This window comes from Rhinolophus hipposideros, assembly GCF_964194185.1.
Source record: "Rhinolophus hipposideros genome assembly, chromosome: 20".
Lineage (NCBI taxonomy): Eukaryota > Metazoa > Chordata > Mammalia > Chiroptera > Rhinolophidae > Rhinolophus > Rhinolophus hipposideros.
Genome location: NC_138066.1, coordinates 25,797,566 through 25,814,494, shown reverse-complemented (window position 1 = coordinate 25,814,494; position 16,929 = coordinate 25,797,566). Strand labels below are relative to the sequence as shown.

The window sequence follows — 16,929 nt, the reverse complement described above, 5'->3', positions numbered from 1 at the left end:
TTCTTTCTGAATCTTTTGTGCAGAACCACTGGAACATGATGGTTCTGGAAAGCATAATGAACTGGTATTAAACTGAAATAAAATGTGAACAAACTCTCCACTAGAACAGTCTTTAGCAAAAAGAATTAGGTACTTTAAGCTTTATTAGGAATTTTTCTTTTCCCCTTACCTGGTGTGTGCTGAATGGTAGCCCTTCCTGCACAAATACTAATGAAGTTGGAGATGAATTATGGCTTAGCTGCTCCTTCACTTTGATATGAGCTTGTTGAATGGTTGCAGATTCCTGCATTGTAGTATTTTCAACAGGCTGAGCTGTGTGGATGGTATAGATGTACTCAGGTGACTGTGGTAGAGAGCAGGTAATTGCTTGTTCTGCCCCGACCACAAAAGATGTAATATCAGAGCCTACAGGAGTAAGTGGCTCCAGCTGGCTAGCCTGACTTGTGGAAGATGGATTGCTGTTGCTTGAATTAGCTAGGATATGTTGGCCTCTGTTAGACTGAGATGTTGGGCACTGATTCTCAACAGGCTCCACCTTTACCATCTCCAATTTAGGGGAGGAATGCAATTCATCTACTATCTGAAAAACAGCCTCTAGGTTTACTTCTGTCTTTTTATTTTCATCAGTAGCACTGCAAGTCCAATTAGAAGGCAGAAATTCAACTGGATAGGAGGACTGCATTGGAGGATTCTGGGAAAAGAGAAAATAGGACTGTTTGGATAGAAAATTAAATATGAGATTAAGGAGGAAAGCAACAACATTTAGGCTGATGAATGCTAAACATAAATAGATTAAATTTAAACTAAATCTCAGTAAGAAAACTTGGATGCCAATCAACTTTTCAGCAGTGGTAGCTTCAATTCTATTGTTAACATTTACTTACCGTGTTTCCCGGAAAATAAGACCTAGCCGGCCAATCAGCTCTAATGCCTGTTTTGGAGCAAAAATTAATATATAAACCTATAGTAAAATAAGACAAGGTATAATATAACATAATGTAATATAACATAGTATAATATAGTATAATATAATATAATATAACATAACATAATATATAATACCCAGCCGTATTTTACTATAAGACTGGGTCTTATCTATAATAATATAAGACCAGATCTTATATTAATTTCTGCTCCAAAAGACGCATTAGAGCTGATTGTCCAGCGAGGTCTTATTTTCAGGGAAACATGATAGCAATTATTATATGTTAACCACTATGCTAAGTTTAATACTTGAATTTAATACTGGGACATGATGCTTCTGGAAAACATAATGAACTGGTATTAAACCCAAATAAAATCTGAATAAACTCTCCACTAGAACAGTCTTTAGCAAAAAGAAAGGTACTTTAAGCTTTATTAGGAATTTTTCTTTTCCCCTTACCTGGTGTGTGCTGAACGGTAGCCCTTCCTGTACAAATACTACTAAAGTTGGAGATGAATTATGGCTTAGCTGCTCCTTCCGATAATTTCTCAGACTTAAAAAACAAAATTAAAAAGCTATCGTACCCAAATACCTATTTGCTGATAAAATGTCTGTATACCAAATTCTTCCATAAAGGTTGACAAAAATATCACTTCTATCTATCATATACTGTTTTAGGAATTTAGTAAGGAAATTTCAAACACAGGATGCTCACAAGTCCACCAATGCTGCTATAGATTCAGGGGGAGGTACTGATACTCTGTTCCAAATGATCTCAGAAAACATGAATGGAATATCGAATGTCCACTGGTTCCTGAGATTTACTTTTAATAATAAAAAGATAGATTTAAAGTAGCTGTCACTTTTAGATTGATATCTTTAAGATGTATTCTCTTATACGTAGCACAGAATAGGCATTCAATGACATGTTTGGTAATAAGCTGTGAATAAGCTAAGTTTGGTAATAAGCTGTGAACATAAAATACTGAAAAGTAATGATTAAATAAAACATGTAATGAGTTGATGCTGCCAAATGTAGAGCTTTGCACAGAGTAGGCATTCAATAAGTTTTTGTTGATTTATTGATGTTTCAAATTATAAACATAAAATACATAAGTTATTAAATAAGCATGCAGGGTGCTGATGTTGTCAAACACACTACAAAGATTGTGTCAGTGATTTAAAGAACACTAACACCAAGTAACGCATATTTCAATAGTTTAAGCATCAACCTACTTTTACTATAGTCAACAGCACCATTTATTGAGTTCTCACTATGTGCCTAGCACATGCGAAGTGCTTTACATACATTATGGCATTTAATCCTTATAAGAGATCTATGAAATGTGATAATCTCTATTTCCAAATGATGAAACTGAAGTTCAGAGAAACTCTGTAATTTACCCAAAGTCATAATGAAATAACTGACAGAGCCAGGTTTCAGACATAGGGTCACCTTATTCAAGGGCTCTTGCTCTTTTAACCATTACAATAAACTGACCATTCACGCACACACTTACCTATGGTCCAACTAACCGTATTAATTCTAGAATGGCACCCAAAACACTTTCCCTTTCTTTCCATTTTAAAATCTTATGTCTACCTTTCTCTATTTTCCTATAATAAACATGTAGTGTCTTTGTAGTAATAAAAGGTCTTTAAAGATGTTTTAAATAATTTAAGACATAAACATAATCAAGATATGAACACTGTCAGAGCATCTCCAGTATGATTCATGGGAGAGAGTGTTTGGATCCACAAACAAAAACATCTAGTTTGTGTGATAAATATGTCCCTCTAGTCAAGATAAATAGAACAGACTATCATGATTGATGATATCTGCCATTAAAAGTGTCCAACTAAGTCCCCCTGATCTGATTCTATACTCTTCAAACAACAATCTGATTATCATTTGACTTTCCATGTAGATTTTCTCAAAAAGAAAAAAAAAAGAAATGTTCTTTTGTGTACTGGAATGCCACAAGTAAGATATTCTCTTAAGAATGGAAGCTATCTCGGCTGACATCAAAAGCAAGCACATAATTAAAATCTTTAAGCAATTATAGCATAAAAATACAAAGCATGTTACTTAACCTAGGAATGCCAGGCTAAAACATTTGAATCAAAGCAATTGTTTCATAATAAATAATGAGAAGATCATTGAAATAGTGTTTATAACATGGGGGCTGAAGGGAACCACTACTTAAATTTCTAATTTTTGACATCATTTTTCTTTTTTCCTTAAAAAAAAAATAAGTACCATCTTGTAAGAATCTGTTATTTAATGACTTATAACGTTTTAGGGTTTATCGGGTATTCCTTTCACCACAGAAGAGCCTAGGACAGCACTGTTCAAACTAACTTTCAGCAATGATGGAAATATTCCCTATCTGTGCTGTGTAATTTGGTCGCCACTAGCCTTATGAGACTACTGAGCACTTGAAATGTGGCTAATGTGACTGAGGAATGCATTTTAAATTTTATTAATTTTAATTAATTTAAATTTAAATTAGAAGCCACACGTGGCTAGTGCATACTATATTGGACAGTGCAAGCTGAAAAGAATCCTCAGACATCATTTATATCAACTCCCTTTTTTTAAAATTAAGAAAACTGAGGTCATAATCTACAGCTTACCTCTAACTGTTCATTAAGATAAAAATACACTTTGAAATTCTGGAAGGTCAACAATATTGTACCTGATATACAGCGTATGAGGTCTGACAATTAAGTTTGCAAACTTGTTGCAGCCATGTTGCTAACCCTTTTTGATATCACAGAGATTATTCATTATGAATTTGTACCAACTGGACAGTTAACCAAATATACTATTTGGAAGTGCTGAAAAGGCTGCGTGAAAAAGTTAGACAACCTCAACTTTTCACCAACAGTTCATGGCTCTTGCATCACGGCAATGCACCAGCTCACACGGAACTGTCTGTGAGGGAGTTTTTAGCCAGTAAACAAAAAACTGTATTGGAACCCCCTACCTACCTGCCTGATCTGGCCCCCAATGACTTCTTTCTTTACCCAAAGATAAAGGAAATATTGAAAGAAGACATTTTGATGACATTCAGGACATCAAGGGTAATAGGATGACAGCACTGATCGCCGTTCCAGAAAGAGTTCCAAAATTGCTTTGAAGGGTGGACTAGGTGCTGGCGTGGGTGCATAGCTTCCCAAGGGGAGTGTGACTGTGGTTATATTCAGCAATCAGGTATGCAGCACTTTTTCTAGGATGAGTTCGCGAACTTAATTGTCAGACCTCTTATGTCCATTGTTCCAAGATCTTACCTGGAAGTAGTTGCAGTGTGCATAGGAAGAGGCAGTGGGAGTGACACAACTACTGAGAGCATCAATGTGGGTAGGAGGAGAGCAGCACTGTAGCACAGCTGGAACAAATTCAAACACAGAACAGCCATCAACCAAAATCAACCTCCATAGCATTCAAGGGACTCCCCTCTTTCAACTTGGAAAGAAAAGTTTCAAGAGCTTTCCTTTGTGGGTGCAATAAAATATATTTAGGTACTATTATTTGTTGAAAACAACATGGTACTAATTTTAAAAGCCATTTAAAAGGGTCATGTCTTATTTTATGAATGATTTCTTTAGCACCGAAACACTTTGTTACCTTTCTAACAAAACATTTATTCTTATTAAAAGTAATTTCCTTTTGTTAAAAATATCAGAACATATTTAGAATTACAAAATAATTATTTCAATCATTTTAACAGTAACAAACATTTGCAGGAGGGTGTGTTTTTGAGGATAAGTATGAAATACTCTCCAAACATTCCTAGTATTATATAATGCATCCAGTGAAATCTATGCAAAAAATGTTTTAACCATTTAGAAAAGGAGTTAGGAATTCAGATCCTACAGCCAGACTGAAGATCCTGGAGATCCAGGAGCCCAGATACAAAAATTTAATAGCTGAATAAACTTGAGCAAGGTTAATCTCTTTGGACCTCGGTTTCTGCATCCTATTAGAATAGGGATAATAATAGTACCTACCTAACAAGTTTGTTGTGAGGAATGAATGAGTTAATATGCATAAAGCACTTAGTACTGGCATACAGTAAGCAATCAATACATAAATAAACAGCTCACACTGCTATTATTTTTAACTAAAGAAATACATTTTTCCAAACTTTCTCTCTATAGCTAGTATACCATGAAAAGACTGAACTCTTTATAGTGGGATAGTTATACTTACAGATGCAGTCTTAATAATAATCTCTTTTCCAGAGAGAGACTCTCCAAAATGAATGAGAATCAGTTATAACATCACACCTTTGTATTAAACAGAGGATGACATTTATTGCTCACCTACCATGTCCCAAGCACAGTACTAGGTGCTTTACATATTTTGCTTCATTTAATCCAAACAACTGACTGAGGTATTAACATTACTTTACAAAAGTAAGGAAACTAAAGCTCAGAGATGTTAAATAATTTGTTGCAAGTCACAAAGCTGGTAGTAACAGAGGCAGTAATCAAACTCCAAAGCACATGCCCTTTAATATATCACAGTACTTCTCTAATCTTTCCTTCTTCCTAAAATGTAGGTTTTTAATTTTACTAGGACTCTACTTGCTAAATATTTTTAAGGTGTTTTTATTATAAAGTGGCAACTTTCTCTTTTTATGTCCACATTTTTCATATTTTGAGTGTGCTAATAAAATAACTAATTGCCTTCCATAATCTTTGAAAGTAAATTAGACTAATGGTTATAAAAATATATTGAAATGCTTCCCTATTTCTCCATTATTGACTACTGATTTTTAAAATGTCAGAAGTTCATAAAGATATACTAGAAATAAATATTTTCTTATTACATCAATGTGCAACTTATGGCATTAAATTTTGCACATGAAAGTAAAAAACTTTAAATAATGGACAGAATAGTAGTTCAGATAGAAATATAAGGGTTGCTGTCTTCTAAATGATATCATTTTAACAATTCCAGCGATTAAAAAAGCCAGATATTACTAAGATGGCCACATAAAATTCAAGCTGTTGTCACTTCCAATAGACGTTAGGCAAACAGGTTCTTACACTTTATTCTGGGAGAGTATTCAAATATACAATTAAAATGTTTGGGGTTTGAATTTGATTTCCCAGCATATTTTAAAGCATAAATATCCTAAGAAATAAGTTAAATGAAAAAAAGCCAAACACTGAGGAGAGGTCTGCAGGGTTTGCCAAAACTCAAAAAAACTGGGATTTTTTTCCTAGAGTTTTATTACAACAGTTAAGGAAAATCTAGCCCCCTAGCGGCAGGAAAAGACTCAGTGAGAAGGTAAAGGTTTTTCACCCATCAGGGCACCACCATCAAAGTGTTTTGTTAAAAATAAATCAATGAAAGATATTAGCTTTAATTTGCAGATACTGCTAAGTTTGACTCCACTGGTTTAAACATTTTGAATAGTTGTTTAAATATACTTTAAAATAAATTTCTTGGAGAAATAAAATAGAAATACAACAGAATATATTAATATATAGTTGATAGCTGATTTGGTTATCTAAGGAAACGGCAAAATAGTGAATGTTCTTTAAAGTGTCCAGTAACAAATAGAAAGGTGAAAGGTAATTGTATGAAGAAAAGGACTTGAATAGATAATCCAAAAAGATTCCTCAATGGTTATTTCCTTACCAGTGCAGTCCTACTTTGTATAGTCAACAAAATAGATTAGTAGGTTCATTAAATATGAAAACATAGCTATAGAAATGCAACTAGGTTCTTACCACATGACAAATTAATCTAGTGTGCATTATTAAAGCATTGCGAAACACTAACATTTATAAAACTGAGTTTATCACTATGTCCTAAAACACCTTCTGCATAAAGATCTTCCAGTGTCTTCCTGAAGACAGTGTTCACTTAAGGCATTAAATTGTATGTAGAATGAAAAACTGGAAATAATGGACAAGATTCTAGTTCAGATATAAATATGAGTTGATTATATTTTTAAAACAATTCTAGTAATAAAAGAAGCCAGATTACTAAAAATTATCTAAAGATAAAAATTTTCTTTTCCATTATAGGTTAGCAAAACAGGTCCATACACTTTATTTTTTGGAGGTAACTCAAATATATAATTGTTTTGAACTTGAATCTACTCCAGAATAGTAGTACTGTGTCAACAGTGGGAAAATTGCCTGGTATATAAATGCTCAAAAGGAAAAACATCCAAATAGTAAATTAATTTCAAGATAAGTTACTATAGCAACTAGAACCCCAACATCTCACTGATGGTAAGGTAAGAGCAGGTCATCTTGGGCATATACCCAAAAGAAGTGAAAGCAGAACAGATATTTGTGCACCTATGCAGCAGCATTAGTCACAACAGCCAAAAGGTGGAAGCAACGCAGTGTCTATCAACAGATAAATGGGTGAGACGTAGTACATACATACAATGGAAAACCATTCAGCATTAAAATGGAAATCTTGCTACATCAAAATATGCTACATCAATGAATCTTGAAGATATTATGCTAAGTGAAATAAGTCAACCACAAGAAGACAAATATTGTATGAATCCTCATTACATGAGATTCCTATAGTTGTCAAATTCTTTAAGAAAGTAAAATGATGGTTGCCAGGAGCTGGGGGGAGAGAGGAATGTGAAGTTAGTGTTAATGGGTCTGGAGTTTAGTTGGGGAAGATGAAAAAGGTCTGGAGAGGGATGGTGGTGGTGCTAGTACAACAACGTGAATATATTTAATGCCATAGGACTGTATACTTAAAAATGGTTAAAATGGTAAATTCTGTATTATGTATATTTTACCTCAATAAAAGAAAGGCAAATATAACTGTGCTTTTGCTTAGTTTCTTCTGGCAACTAAAGAGAACTTTCTGGTGTATCTATGCCAAATCCCTCTTTCTATAAGAACAAAATCAGGCCTTTTCAGAGAAATTGACAATATAGACTACCTGAGCACAAGGATAACAGCATTGGAAAGTTCTTATAATTCCAGATTCTATATTTGTTTATGTGTATTATGCAGGATTAGAAGCTTAAAGATCAACTCTTTAGAATTTAAATGTACTTTAAAACAATAATAAGCAACTCTTTTTGTCCAATAGTCAATTCAGAAAAATTTAAAAATAATAAGATATATTTTTCCAATAAAAAATTTAAAAATCATATGCACCTTGGGGGGGGGAATATATATATTCTTAAAAATTACTTGATTTAGCTTTTTTTTTTTTTTTTTTAAGGAGGGCGCAGCTCACAGTGGCCCTTGCGGGGATCAAACCGGCAACCTTGGTGTTATCAGCACCATGCTCTAACCAACTCAGCTAACCAGCCACCCCTTACTTGATTTAGCTTTTAAAGTGTTAATATCTAGGCTCATTTGAAAGACAGGTTTTAAAATATTTTATCCTTTATATGTATAGTGTTTTAAATTTTATAGTCTATTCACATATATTAATTCACCTAATCCCTGACCCAAACTATTATTGCCACTTTGAAGGTCATGTCAGATGATTAACTGCAAAACTGAGACATTCTAGAATTATTTCATTCCACACAATAAATTATTTACTAAGGGTCCAGTATAGCCAAGCACAATGCTAGGTGTAGGGGGGGTACAGAAATGAATTAGAGGGAGCCCCACTCCTCACAGGTCCCAAAGTGGGCTCCTACTCTAGCAGCTGAAGTGTGTTTTCTCTGCTTGAGCAGTCCCACTACCACTAGTAGAAAAGAAGGGAAGGTCCCTCCACCAATCTCTATTGTCTACCCTATAGTAACTAACTATATGGGAGTAACTAACTCTGGGGAAGAGATCTACCAGGAAAGAGTCTCTCAAAAGCAAAGCAAAACAAAACAAAATATCCCTCTTTGTATGAGAGGCAGGAGGCAGGCAGGCAGCAGGGCACAGTGCCCAAAAGAATGGACTATTGAGTCAGTTTGCCTGGGTTTGTTCCCAGCCCTGCCTCTCTGCCTAGCTGTGCTTTGGTTTCCTAAGCTATAAAATGAGCATAATTACATTCCCTACTTATAAGGTTGTTGTGAGGATTAAATGAATGAATATATGGAAAGTACTTGGAACAGTGCCTGGTCATAATGACTGCTATATAAATATTTGTTAAGTAAAATATGAGAGGCAGAGCAGCTACAAATTGCTAATCACTGCTTTCAGTTTAAAACTTAACTTTGAAAAAACAAATAATACTAGTAAAAAAAACAACTCCTCAATACAGGACTCTCTCTATACATAAATATGAATACATTAATATTCCTATATATGTTTAAATATAGAGAGAATGAGTAAAATATAAAGGTCTAAAATAAAGCTTTTTATACAAAGTGAAATTAAATTATAGTAGCACACTGAAAATGACGTAAGAGGAAAAAAACTGAATTCAAGATAGGGCAAAACTAAAAAGAATCAACTACTACTGGATCTACAACATGTTGTCTTTGAAAGAGTGATAAGAGTGAAAAAAATGCAAACAAGCTAGGCAAAAAACTGGACACTTCAAGAAAGGAATGAAAAATGTAAGAAATTATTCAAATGAGTCATTTTATGAGTCAATCTGATAGCAATTTTTTAGTCTCAATGTTTGGCTTTACTATGGAAATTAATAATTTATAAAATATTACAAAATTCAAAATTTACTGGTTATACTATTGGAAGACCAGATCCAAGTTTATTTTCAATATAACTAATGTTTAAATGAAGTTGGATGTTGTTTTTTATTAAAATTTGATCCAAACCTCAAGTCTTACAGTTCATTTTGAAAGGTTTCAAGTATGATCATTATTCCAAAATCAGTTATTTAATTAGGACTTAAAGAGCTCAATTTGGGCGTGATTATTATCCTGTTTCTGAGATGATGTTCTATTCAACTTTGGGAAAGTCATTTGTAATGCTCTCCATAAACAGATACTTACTAAATATTAGTTAAATTCATTACTTTTTGCTTCCTTCACCTAAAATTTGGAAAAATTAAGTACTCGTACAGTATTTTTAATGGCATTTTATTTTCCATAGCAGGTCTTTTGTATTTAACAATACAACTTTTTATTTATATAGTACTTCAGTATGTTCAAAGAAGTTTTGCCTTCATTATATCATAAAACTACTCTATGTATTAGAAGTCATCATGACAGCATGAGATTTCTTATTTTTATAACCTCAGAAACTTCAGTTATTTCAATTATCCCTATTAAAGAAGACAAAACAAAAATTCAGGTAACACAAAATTATATTTCATATGCATTGTATATTATCAAAACATCAGCAACACTTACTTGTTCTTTAAATGTCTCTTTCCTTGTCTTTATCTTGAACTCTTGGAGGCAATTTTCAGTTTATAAATTTACAACCAACTTAACATAAAATATTTTTAAATAACATATCCTAAATCATAATAATTTAACAAATTGTATTTTTATAATGAATGAATAATATTCATTAGTAGTGTTTTCTAGTAAATAATATGTAAGTGGTTCCCATAAAATTTAGAACTAGGAGTTTCCAAGATAATTGTTGGAACTTGGAATGCATTTTCCCATAGAAACATCATACAGACTAGTTTGGCTCCTGAGCCAGAACATAACCATCTGCACTGTAAGTGTAGGACTAATAGCAATATAAAACCTAAGCACCATATCTTATATGTCCATAGGAAAATGCCTCCAAAATTCCAAATTGGAAGGTCAACCACATTTTTACATCTCCCTGCTGCAGTCCTTCCAAATTTCGACTCCTCAGAGGCTTCTGAGTCTTCAGTAGTTTAAAAAAGGGAGCTTGGAGGGAGGTTAGGAAAGGAAAGGAAAACATTTATTGGTAAAAGGAGGGGAGGTAGAGTTACTGTCCAGTTGATGGGCCACAAAATATAAAACAAGTGTAAGGAAGACACACACTGTCTCTCTGTATACTGGGGGTGACACAAAAATGTATACAAGTGGACACTTTGGTCAATGTTGCTCAAACAGTAGTTTGCCATAATCAGAAGTGTCTGGATGCTAATGGTAACCACTTTGAGCACCTCTTGTAATTGCAGAAGTCAAATGTGACTTGCATTCATCTTTTGTTATCAGTATGCAGAGGGTGCCAAGAAAATGTATACATATTTAAGAAAGGAAAAAACTATATTAAAATTGTAATACTCAATATATACCATACACATATACATTCCATGCATAAAGGAAATACAGCCAAAATTATAATTCAGATAGCAATGCTAATTATTAAAATATTGGATTAATAAAAATCTGACCCTATTTGTTGCTATACATAAGATATATAACTTATAACATGAAATTAGTCATCTTCTGTTTAAAAGATCACACACATATTTTTGTTCTTCAAAGAAGTAGCTGATAGTCTGGAAAAATACTAGGCCTCAACCTTTTTCCATATAAAAAGGTATAAAAGGTTTTTCTAATTTCTAATAGGCAAAATGATTAAAAGTGCTAAATCTTCCTTACTCTGTATAATTCTTTCCCTTTTTCTTCTCAACGCCATCCATGAAAACAGTAGCAGCTCTAATAATCTATAAAATCCAATGTAATTTAAACTCGTTTTATTCTTTTATTATTAAACTTAAATGCTTTCAAAAAATAAGGCAATTCCTTCTACTACTATATTTAGATAGAATGCAATGAGCTGACAGTAAAAGAAGATAATTGGATATTACAGCTATAAAATGGTGAGTTCTGTTACAAATAGAATAGTTACCAGATTTACAACTTTTAAAAGGCAACAAACTATTTAATTCCCTTATCTAATTTACATTCCCTTCCACTTATTTTAGCTTTTGATTTCGTCCTGCCTGAGAAAAACAGTCTAACAAAATACCTCTAGAGATTGCTTCCAGATCTACATATCTGAGAAAACCAATATTCTTAGAGTCTTAATTCATAGGGAAAAGAAATGTACCCTTTCTTCTCTCTCTGGTCTTTTCTGAAAGCCTTGACCCTTGTCTTGTTTCTATTGCCCTATTTCATCACTCTGTGTAAAGCACACTACATGATGAAACACACACCATGGCTATATTGCCTCTGCAAAATAGAATATATATTTGAATAAAATGATAAGGCTATTATCTTGCAAAAATGTACCCCCCCCCAAAAAAAAGGAAAAAAAGACACGCACCCAAAAGCTACACAGATGGTCACTATCATATAAGGATTCCAATTAGCAGCTTGAGATTTACCAGTAGGTATTAAATGCCCTTGCTTGTCATTGTCAGGTTCTCCTCTCTACTACTCCCCAGTTCTTAGTTGGCTGGGATTAACATTGCAGGGACTTTACTGTTAAACCACACCATCACGTTTTTACTAAAAGGATATAATTTAGTTTTAAGAGATGGAGAGTATGTTCTTTAATTAAAGTTCATTGCTGAGATACTAAAATAATTTTATTATAAGGTAGGTAATCTCACCTATAAAATTTAAAAATATAAAATATATGATATGTATATAAATATTTTTTAAAAAAGAAAAAAAAATTCTGCACCAAGGACAGAGTTACAGCAAGGTTCCAATGTACTAAGTATTAATTTCATTATTAGGACACATTTTGAATATTTAAGTTTCACTAAAAACATCCACCTTTATGCACTAACAGAATCTTCACAATCCTTAAGAAAACAATGAAACTTTCTATATTGCTTAAAACTATGTCTTGATGAGAAATCTTTGACGTTTATTAGGTGTATATTCCTCTTTTTGTTTAATCATGCAGAAATGAATTTAAAAATATAAATGCTCGTGGCCGGCCCTGTGGCTCAGGCCGTTAGAGCTCCATGCTCCTAACTCCGAAGGCTGCCGGTTCGATTCCCACATGGGCCAGTGGGCTGTCAACCACAAGGTTGCCAGTTCAATTCCCCGAGTCCCACAAGGGATGGTGGGCTGCGGCCCCTGCAACTAGCAAAGGCAACTGGACCTTGAGCTGACCTGCGCCCTCTACAACTAAGACTGAAAGGACACCAACTTGAAGCTGAACGGCACCCTCCACAGCTAAGATTGAAAGGACAACAACTTGACTTGGGAAAAAAAAAAAGTCCTGGAAGTACACACTGTTCCCCAATAAAGTCCTGTTCCCCTTCCCCAATAAAACCTTAAAAAAAAAAAAATATATATATATATATATATATACATATATATATATGTATATATATATATATATATATACACTCACTATAACGTACTTTAAGAGAATCCACTGAACTTCAATTTCTCATACCTGTTGGATAGTAGGCTTGGGAGTACTGCGCTGAGGGTGTATAGTTACTGTATTTTTGGGAGGAGCTGGCCATTGTTTGAGGACCTGGCTGAACATGCACAGATGTGGTGCTGGGCTGCAGAGTATACGTAACTTCAGTTGGAAACCTCTGCAGTACAGGAAATTGAACGCTTTTATCTGAAAAAGTGGGAGACGTTTCCACTTGTCCTGGGTGCATCCCAAGGGAGTTCTGCCACGTTCTAGGAGGAATCGGGGTCCGATCTAAACTTTTCAGAGGGAAAGTATTGTGGTTGTGGGATGAAGTTGATACGTAGGAGTAAGGAGACAAACTATCTCGCCGGAATGACCGGTGGAATTGTCCTACAGCCACTGGTCCTGCATAAAAGAGAAAGAACACATTTGTTAATTTTACATTACACCCCTGGATATAGTAAACCCAAAGTCACAAAATACGCTCTACTCTTCACCTATGGAATGTTGCATTCTCAGGCATTTTTAACACAACAGAAATCTAGTACTGGTAAAAACGTTCAGAATCCAGAATATGAGATTATACATATAATGCTGAAAAAATAATCAAACTTTTGTTTGGTTCTCAATATGACTCATAAAAGACAAAGTGGCCAAACTCTAAAATTAAGTCAAGTATTAAATCAAATATCCAGTGTTAAAAGCCTCTTTTAAATTATTCAGTCATCATACCTTTTACCTCAATTGACTGACCCAGATTTTTCTAATTGTAAACTACTTCCTAGAAGTTTTAGAAATTCCATTCAGTCTTTCCAATCATTCAGGAACGTTAATAATAGGCACAAAAATAGGCACTTAATCATATTCTTAAAAGAAATAACTGTGGAACAAATAAGAATAACACAAACCAAAAAGAAATTTAATGTATAGGATTCTACTGTAAAAGACATAGAAGTGTTCAAACCATAAACTACCCTGTTTCCCTGAAAATAAGACCTATCTAGACAGTCAGCTCTAATGCATCTTTTGGAGCAAAAATTACTATAAAACCCGGTCTTACGTAATATAAGAAAAGACTGGGAAAATAAGACCAGGTCTTATGTTAATTTTTGCTCCAAAAGACGCATTAGAGCTGATTATTCGGCTAGGTCTTATTTTTGGGGAAACAAGGTAAAGTAAAACACAGAAAACAAAATGGAAACAAGAAAGTAGCAGTGTAGTCAGGCATATAACCAAGGCAATTCGAGCAGAATACAAATTACATGAGGAAAAATAGAAGAGTCAAGGACTTAGAACATGGAATTAAAGCAACACAAAGTTGGGCCAGTATTCTTGAACTTAGAATTACATCTCACCCAATCCAGTAACATAATTCCCTAGTGAACCAAGCCTATGGTGTAGGCAATCCACACCTGACATACCTTCTGCACATACCAACATGTAGAACGGTAATCCCTTATCTTCTAAACTCCATGGACACAACCTAATCCCTTATCTTCTAAATTCCAAAAGAACAAAGTGCTGCATCATTCATACTCCTGGGCTTAGATTAAACTGAACATACTGTTATTTCCATTTGTATATTTTAGAAGATTTCCATAACTGAAAAGTAACCCAGATATTTTTATGTTAAATCCATGGGTGTTTTTTTTTTTTTTTTTTTTTTTTTTTACTTCATCCCCAGCTCAGGATGTCTTATCTACCCCTGTTCCCTTTCTGTCTCCCTACGTCTCCTGCATGTGGGGTCCCTGACTCTCTGTGTAGGGTTCCCAAATGTATGTATTAAATCTGCTCATTTCCTCTTGCTAATTTGTTTCATGTCTATTTGATTATTACATCAGTCAGAAGCCTGGGGGTAGAGGAAAGTCTTCCTCCCCCCCATAAGCAAGTAGTCAGATATTTAATAAAAGGTGGAATTTGGGAGTGTATCTACATCACTGGGTCCTGAAATAAGATTCGACAATTTAAACTAAGTTATTCTCAGGACTGAGTGATTAGATCAATGAAATAAGTAACAATCTAAATCCATGTTAACATAACCTGAAAATATTTCTATTACTCTCCTAGTTGAAGATAAAGAATGAATTCTCAATATTATATCCTGTTGCTTTCTTGGACTTCATATCCTCGACTCTTTAAATAGAGAAAGGGTATATTGCCACCTCACCTTCCTGGAAGAAGGGGAAGAGTACCAGTCATCAAGTTTATAAAATAACTTTCTATCACAGAATTTCTTTTAGTAAATACAGATTTATACATACAAAATTTTTTCAATACTGAAAGACTGCAGCCAATAGTGAAAAATCGAAAGCTGTAAATACAAGCTTTCTAATATTCTTTTTAACTAAAACTTGAAAGCTGCAAAGAAAATCATTTTTGCCTTCCATGTATCCAACCGTAACATCTTAAATAAGCCTCTGCTCTGCTTAGCTACAACGAAGGTACTGTTTAGCCAATTCATTCTACATAGGGACAACATCTAGTAAACAATAAAATATATATTTGTTTTTGAGATACATAAACAACGTCTGTTGTCCTATCCATTACTTGGATCCTAAAATATGATTATTCTCAAAACACTTCTTCCAAGATTTCATAGCTGTGTCAAGGGGTGGAAGATGGCAACCCTCTCCAAGGACAAACTTCCACTCAAGGTATCTCGTTCACTTTCCCTTGGTTGGTGTAAATGTTCTCAGTTTCCTTGACCGCGGCTTTCTTCCTTCCTGCCTTGACCTTCATCATATTCTCAGCCTGTCCAGTAACTCTGTTTTGCTTCCTACTAGAGCAAAGGAAGCCATTCTGTGTTTCCTCCAGACAAAGGGCTGCTTATTCTAGATGTTCACAGTGTTTAGAAGGTCAATGGCAATGGAGATCTGGATTTCAAGGATACAGGAAGAGCAGAGAGCGAGCCTAAAGCCGAGGTCCCTTGAGCTACTAGCGGACATAGAAGGGACTGCATGCCTCGGACTCCTTCCTGAGGAGGTGCTGGCAGATAGGGGGCGCTGGTGCTAGTGAGGACGCTGCAGGGGACATGACCTGCTTCTGGGGAAGTACGGCAGAAAATGGATCCTGGGCTCCTTTCGGATACCTCAACGGTGAGGCTGTGTGACAATGAGCTTTGAAGTGGTGGTTGCTCCCTGAGCCCCTGTGCCCTGCAGTGGGTGAGGGCCGAGGAGGCCAGATGGGACTCACCGTGCGGCTCCGGCCGGGGCCCTGCGGGCGGCGGCTCCTGGTGCTGCAGCGGGGAGGTGGAGGCCGAGGCGGAGGCCGACGTGATCAGGAGCCTCTGGAAGCGGTTGGGCGGCCGGCAGGGCACCTCCAGGCCGGCCGCCAGCTTGGCCTTGTTGGCGCTGGTGAGCCTCTTGAGGTGCACGAGCAGCTGCGGCTGGTCGCGGCGGAAGTGCGGGCTGTGGAAGTGGTGGAGCGGCCCGTCGCCCGCCGGCCCGCCGCCCCCCGGCCCCGGCCCAGGCCCTGGAGCGCCCGGCCCGCCCAACACCACCTTGCGGAAGCCGTAGAGGTTGAGTTGGCGGATGAAGCTGGTGAAGTTGGTGGTTTTGAAGAGCTCAGGCTCAGCGCCCGCACCCCCGACGCCGCCGCCCCCGACGCCCGCGGCCCCACCACCGCCCCCGGCCCCGGCCCCGGCCCCGGCCCCAGGCGGGCTGAGCAGCTCGGCCTCGAAGAGCGGCTGGTCGATGAGCAGCCCCTCACCACGGCCGTCCCAGCGGATCGAGCGGTACCGAGGGCTGTTCACCAGCCGCCACAGTTTGGCGGGAAAGTTGTTGGGGTTGATGGGGGTGGAGAGCAGCGCCTCCTCCATCGCCCCCTCC

General features: G+C 36.1%; 1 protein-coding gene across 1 annotated transcript in view; it reads right to left on the bottom strand.

Annotated features, from left to right (window-relative positions):
• HSF5 (heat shock transcription factor 5) overlaps positions 1-16,919 on the bottom strand; it is a gene marked incomplete at both ends in the record, with an annotated part of 36,345 nt that extends 19,426 nt beyond the window's left edge. The window contains 4 exons of the mRNA XM_081028741.1: positions 170-691; positions 4,220-4,317; positions 13,133-13,507; positions 16,295-16,919. Coding sequence (XP_080884867.1) covers positions 170-691; positions 4,220-4,317; positions 13,133-13,507; positions 16,295-16,919 — 1,620 coding nt within the window. The remainder of the gene's footprint in view (positions 1-169; positions 692-4,219; positions 4,318-13,132; positions 13,508-16,294) is intronic.
• Between the last annotated feature and the right edge of the window lie 10 nt (positions 16,920-16,929).